Raw genomic sequence first — 7044 nt, 5'->3', positions numbered from 1 at the left:
AGGCACGCACACCTTGGACCTTCATTTTTGTCCACTATGCCATTTGAAGGGACCACTGTATTGGTCAAAAATGCATTTCACTTCATATGTGTAATGTTCTTCATTTAAGAATTTGTATCAGTTGGTGAGCATTCTGGGCCGAAGTTTGCTTCGCAACAGTTAATTGAATCAAAACGTGCAATATGATGTTTCACCTTCAGGGGGCGCTGGTACAGATTGAAGAAAAGGAAAAGTGCTTGATTTTATGAGTACAGTATCAACAGTTTCTCCAAGTCTATGATTCTGGTCGATTTTATTGAAGCATCAGTTCTCAGATTTAACATAGTCGCTATTTTATTAAAGCCTTAAATCGAAATGGGCACACTTCATCAGCTTTCGCGACTGATAACAAGTGGCCACCTTGTTCGGTTCTTTGGATTCCCAGCAGGCTTTTTGGGAAGACCCTGCTTTATTTACTCCCCCCCCGCCCCTACCCCCCTTATCAATAAATATGCATTTATTTAAAAAAAATGTGATGCTCAGAATAAGCAAATATGTAAAACTCCCTTTTAATGCATTGCTCATCCATTTAAACAGGCTTACAGGAAGCGGGTTATGAAACACAAAAATGTCAAATTTGGCAGTCAGTGAAATTCAAACATACGCAAAATGTTTTTTAAAACGAACAATTAAGAAAAAGGCTTTTTTTTCTAAATGAACTTCTGTCCCTCAAGACATCATCATCCATTATTTTTTTTTTTTTTGTACATCATGGACATGATTGAACATTCTTCAAATAGCCTTCTGCAGCGGTGTATTAGAAGGAAGAAAAAAACGTTCATGAGCTTTGCATGAGGAAGTCAACCTGTTTGTGATTTAATGGGCTCAAAAGAATACAGATAAAGAAAGAATATAACTCCTATAGACGATTTGAGAGAGGTTTCGCCATGGATTTCAAAGCTCGGAATGATATATGTACATATTTTTCCCATTAATCTGAGTTGCTTTGCCTCTCATTGCTGTCATTGTCTCAGTACTTTTTTGTTTCACTTTTCTTGCAGCCTCGAAAAGATAAAAAATAAACTCGTTTATATTATTATTATTATTATTATTATGATAGCAATTAAAATGCTGCTGATCCTGGTAATCAGTCACACATTTTTTTGGTGTGTTCTGTATTATATTTTAGGTGCCGTATTCAGTCATGTAGTTTTATGTATGTAGTATTAAGTTTGTTCACTGCACATTTTGTACGTGTATTGCTCTGTCTCGTGTGTCATAACAGTAGCACATGTCAAATCACTCTATGGGCCATATTTACAAAGATCCCAAATAGTGGGCACTAGATTGCATGTTCACTCACTCGAACAGATTGCACGCGATATTGGCAACAGGTGTCGAAGTGTGTCGGGAGCAACGTACGTTAAAGCAGGTTTTGCACTTGCGTTTTGCTGCGCTCCGCCGGCATGGCTTTGCGTGCTGATTTAAATCCGCTTGTTGTTATTATTCAAAGACGCCAAATTAGCCATTGCAATTCAGCTCGGGGCTTGAATCAATCACATGCGCATGCTAAATGAATCTCTTTGGCTGGCGTCGGGCTGAATCCTCGTCGCTCCCAAAACATGAATTTGCACCGTCAAAGAGAGCAAACCATTTTCGACACGTCACATTGGTGAATCATTTGAAAAAAAAAATAAAAATTAACCCTTTCAGGGATAGCGGTTACAACAGTGGACAGCTTATCATGTTATCAGGTTACAGGTTATCATTATTGGTGCATGAAAGGGTTAAATTGACCCAATTGTGACAGAGGAGGTTCCGGCCCGACGGTAGTGATATACAAAAATGAACTGTGCTGCAGTTCAGTGCATTTGGCAGATCAAATGCTGGGTGCGCTAGGTTAGTCGATGAACGAACTTGCACATCTGTTTGGGTGAGCAATCAATTGTGTGCCCATATATGGGCACGTAAACCTTTAATAAATTGGGCCCTGGAAATTATGTGCTTGGATATTCCTGGGAGTGGGTCACTTCATTCATTGAATGAAAGTGTTGGCCTGATTGAGTCTTGGCAGTTTCAGTTTAAGAACATGTATGAGTGTCACATGACCTTAGGAGGACATGCCATTGACCAGGCTCCTTAGCTGCTTGAGAACAGTCTCTATCAGTTTCTGTTTGTCTCTGTCGTTCTTCCTGAACTGGGCAAAGATATTATTCTTCTTACTGGTGTCCTTCATCCTTGAGAAAGAGGGAGCAAGAGGGAGAGGCAATTATTATCCACAGTCAAATTTGCTCTTTATTGCTGTGTGATTGATGCAACAAATTGAGTAACGTTTGAATCAGAACTTGGAATGACAATTTCGATGCCAAGTTCATCCCTGTGTTTGGAGTGGCCTAGTCAAAGTCCTGATCTGAATCCTAATGAGATGCTGTAGCATGACTGTAAAAAGGTGGTTTATGCTCGAAAACCCTCCAATGTGGCTGAATTACAACAATTCTGCAAAGATGAGTGGGCCAAAATTCCCCCACAGCACTGTGAAAGACTCATTACAAGTTATTGCAAACGCTTGATTGCAGTTGTTGCTGCTCAGGGTGGCTCTACCAGTTATCCCGTCTCGGGGGTTAACACAGTTTTTCGCACAGGGCCATGTAGGTTTGGGTTTTGTTTTACCTGTAATAATAAAAACTTGAATTTTAAAACTGCATTTTGTGTTTACTTGTGTTATGTTTGACTAATATTTAAATTTGTTTGATGATCTGAAACAATTAAGTGTGACAAACATGCAAAAGGATAAGGAATCAGTTTTGCACACCACAGTGTGTGTGTGTGTGTGTGTGTGTGTGTGTGTGTGTGTGTGTGTGTGTGTGTGTGTGTGTGTGTGTGTGTAGCGAGTGCAGGTTTTTGGAAAATAAACTGGAGAGGGTCGCGAAACTGCACTCAATTGTCCACACCTTTTAAGGGATATACGGATGTATGACACTGTAGTTCATTTTGTCTTTTTTAATTATGTTTCTTATATTTACAATTTACAGTACAGAGCTGTTGTCCTTTTAAAAAACATGTAAAAGCTTCTTTTTTTTTTTAAGCGCTGGCACCAATTATTAGCATTTCCATTCATCTCAATGTGAAAAGTTGATTTGGTAATTGTCATGCGTTATAAGGATGAACCTGACACAAATTTAACTCATAAGTTAAGGCACCACTAATGGCAGAGAAAATTCAGTCGGATACACTCACTTCTCAAGTAAAGTCAGGGCTGTGGCTGGGTTTACTCTAAGGTACTTGGAGGTCGGCTGACCGTAGTCTGCGAGGTAAGTTGACCAGTCCCACACCATAAACAGATCCAGGAGCTGCAAACCACATGAACACACACAGACACACAAACAAACAAAAAGAATAAAACTTGAAATCACAGACTCCTGAAAGCACAAACACACATCAGTGGAAAATTGCTTGAAATTAGTTTGGGTTAAGGGTGGAGAAGAGACTATCTTTGCTATTCAAAGGAGACTATGAACCAAAATCTTAAGTTGTATAACCCCAAAAATTGACAATTTCTATCCATCCATCCATGAGGAGAATTGGTTAAGAACAGAACTTGCCCAAAGGGGCCCATATTGAATTCCATACGCAGGGATCAGGAGGAGCAGACAAAAAGCAGCCCTATCATGGCTGAGGTGCCCTGAGGCAAGGTACCCAACTAGAAAGCTGGCAATTGCTCTTGTACACTACATCACTAATGTTGGTTTTCCAGAAAAACTGGAGCAGCTGTGTGATTAGGATCAATGCCACTCTCCATCGGAAATCTGGTTCAGGTCACCAACCAGGAAAAGAATGTGTGCAAAGAAAGTAATCTTGGTCTCCAAGGACAAACGGAGCTGGACAGGATCTACAGTACACTGATCAAGATACTCTGAAACAAAAACATACTTCGATGATGCTGGAGCCACTACCTCAAGACCTCAAGTGCTAAGCTACTCTCATCCTATGTTTTTCCTTTGCTCTGACTGTCTCTGTAATAAGACGCTCTCGCACAACTCTAATTGCCCCACGGGGATAAATAAAGATTTCTGAATCTGAATCTGGATAAGCTAATTTAGTGCGAAGGTTTTTCCTTTTTGGTCATTTCCTGAAGTTCTTGCTGATTGTTCAGTGGGAGGTCATTCTAAAGAGAGAGAGACCAGCAATGGAAAAGGCTTGATCCCCTCTGAGCCTCCGCTTAGTGTTTGGTACCTCTAATAGTTTCTGGTCCGCAGAGCTGAGGCAGGTGCATCGGGGCGGAGGAGCTCAGAGAGGTAACGATTTTGACAGAAAAGTGGGAACTAGGAGGGACTCCTCCCACCCCCAAATGACCCCAGGTTAACCTGATGGACTTCACCCCCTCCCCTTGTACACCCATACACAGTGTATGCTAATGTCATAGGGTGAAACAGCTGGGTGTTTAGTTCACGTTGAAAGGGCAGTGAAAGAGCAGCTTAGGGATAATACGATTATTCAGCTGACTAAGTGGAGCTCGACAACAATGCTATTAATCTCACCTGAAGCTTAATGATGAGCCAAAAGCCAGTTAGCAGAGGAGGCTGCATTTTATGTGTTAAGCGACTAACTTAGCGGTAAGTCTGTAAACGAAGGGGCTACCGAGGCTGGGAATACTGAGGTCGTCTAAATCTGGTGTTCAGGTCTTTTGGAGTGCGTCGACGGGCTCTCGTCCCCCAGGGAGGATGTGTCTGGCTTGATTAAAACGGGCTATTTTTAGCTAGCTATGAGCCAGGGCTTGGCAGCTTCATCTTGCTAGCCCATTCGTATTCACACTAGATATGCAACAGGCCGGTGTTGACCACCATGACTCTGAAAGAAGTTTCGAAGGAACTGGAGAATTTTAAACTGTTAGTGGACAGGATGAACACTGGAATGGTGACTCAGCAGGCAACCATAACTGGTCTGTTTGTAGAGATCAAACAGCTCACGACCGAGCATGTGAATCAAAAGCCGGTGTCTGACTTGGAACAGTATTTATGGATAAAATATGTGATTGTCTCTCGAATGGAAATCAGTTCCTGGAACAACCTTCAGCCCGTGAAAACAAACACGGGTACGGATCTCAAAATCTTTTAATTTGTGTGGCTGATCTGTCAAATAGAACAAAATGCCAAATTTAGTTTTTATTTTCACAATTGTGAATACGTTTTGTTTTCAAAACATAAAACTTTATTTGTCTGTACCATAAATGAAACTTTTAATCCCACTCGCACAAAAATACGTGAACATGAATGCCTGTATTGCCCAAACCACGAGTCCTTTTTTAACATACAGGCAGTATATACCTACTGGGGGGCGTGCCCTTCGCATCCTCTTTCACGGGCACCCTTCCCCCTTTAACGTTCGCATTCTGTCATCAGTCATATCCGCCTTTCCTCAACATCGGCACAACATCAGTCGTTCAAGCGCAGCGCTCATCAAAGTCACGCAATGACATTCACAGATTTTGGAAGAACTCAGTGCACAGATAAGGCAGCACGTATTATTAGGTGCACCGTCCATTTTGGAGAACATTTTTATGACTTACGCCTTATGGTCGTAAAAATATGGTACCTGAGGGTGAAATAGCGAAGCTTGTGGCTACAATGTAGCAAGCAGTATATACCGTGTTGGGTTCATTCAAGTCAGTGATCCGATCTGCCTGCCTTGTAAATACACATATAAAAATAAATACTGTTGCTGCGATTATACATGATGTATTCCATATTACGACATGTCTCAAAAACATATCAGACCTCCTACATACTTCCATGTTGCTGAGCATGACCAAACACAACATTTTAAACATATAATTACTTCTTACCTTGCACAGTAATACGCGTGTCATATGAAGAACTATTTCTCAACAGAGGCCCTGACCCCAGCAACTGATATCCTGCTTCTCTGTCGAGTTATCCGCCAAACAGCCTCATACGTACAGAAGTGAGAGTCATTTTGAGGGATTTCTGTTGGGCGAGCTGAGTCAAGCAGTCATAAACACTTGAGCTTTTGAGTGAGATCGAGAGGTTTTTCGTAGGCACGAGCTGTCACTGGAGGGCATTGGATTCGTATACATTCTGAAGAACTACTCCTGCGGTCACCAACACTCCAAATTGTAAAGCTACCTCTTGACTTAAAAGGTTGTGTAAAGCTTGACGAAGGACTGAATTCACTATTGCTTTATTTTTACCCGAGGAGTACAGCTCAGGTGAGTTCACATGGCCGTGCTATGGTCAGGAATAGTTGCACATTTTCTGGCCCGAGTTTACAAAATGGTGCTGGTCGGTGCCAGGTGATCGCTAGATTGAAAGAGCTACATGGTAAAAACACCAACAAGAAAGGGATGAATATGGAAGACCAGGAAAGACATGACGCGTAACTGAGGGGCGTGCCAATCATTTGCCCTGCATGCAGGCACATGAGACAGCCACGCAAGGACACCCAGCAGCTTCGGTGTCTAATTGTACTTAAAAAGAACATCAAACCTTTAGTGTTTTGCAACACTTGAACATTATGAGTATGTCATACTAGCAATGTAGCAGACGTGGCCAAGATCAGAATGTTTGTGCACGTTAGTGAGGTGCTTCGGCGAGAGATGTGGGGAGCAAGTAAAGCCGGCTCGATTACTGCAATGCCCTTTACTTTGGAGTGAGCCAATCCTCCATTAAGCACCTCCAGCTGGTCCAAAATGCCGCTGCTCGCCTCTTGACTGGTACTTGTAAGAGGGAGCACATAACTCCTACTCTGGCATCTCTTCATTGGCTCCCTATACATTTTAGAGTTATTTTCAAGATCCTATTGTTTTCAAATCTCTAAATGACCTCGCGCCACCTTACCTCTCAGAGCTCATCCGCCCCTACACACCTGGGGGCGGACCAGACATTATTGGAGGTACCGAGAACTAGGCTGAGGCTGAGAGGGGATCGAGCCTTTTCTGTTGCTGGTCCCTCTCTCTGGAATGACCTCCCAAGGCTGAGGGGGGATCGAGCCTTTTCTGTTGCTGGTCCCTCTCTCTGGAATGACCTCCCACTGAACATTCGGCAAGCC

General features: G+C 42.4%; 1 protein-coding gene across 5 annotated transcripts in view; it reads right to left on the bottom strand.

Annotated features, from left to right (window-relative positions):
* Window positions 1-1848: 1848 nt before the first annotated feature.
* Window positions 1849-7044, bottom strand: part of exoc6 (exocyst complex component 6) — a 42424-nt gene continuing 37228 nt past the window's right edge. For 4 of the 5 annotated variants that reach the window (XM_019892624.1, XM_019892625.1, XM_019892622.1 and 1 more), the window contains 2 exons: window positions 3217-3329; window positions 1849-2216 (listed from right to left, as the gene is read on the bottom strand). In XM_019892624.1, coding sequence (XP_019748183.1) covers window positions 2090-2216; window positions 3217-3329 — 240 coding nt within the window. In that variant the 3' untranslated portion in view covers window positions 1849-2089. Of the gene's footprint in view, window positions 2217-2398; window positions 2650-3216; window positions 3330-7044 lie in introns of those variants that run through there. The other variant, XM_019892626.1, reaches the window with a different exon arrangement.

Source organism: Hippocampus comes, unplaced genomic scaffold (genome assembly GCF_001891065.2).
Source record: "Hippocampus comes isolate QL1 unplaced genomic scaffold, H_comes_QL1_v1.1 scaffold47, whole genome shotgun sequence".
NCBI classification, from domain to species: Eukaryota; Metazoa; Chordata; class Actinopteri; order Syngnathiformes; family Syngnathidae; genus Hippocampus; species Hippocampus comes.
The sequence above is the reverse complement of the archived record's forward strand: the minus strand, read 5'-3'. Positions and strand labels throughout refer to the sequence as shown.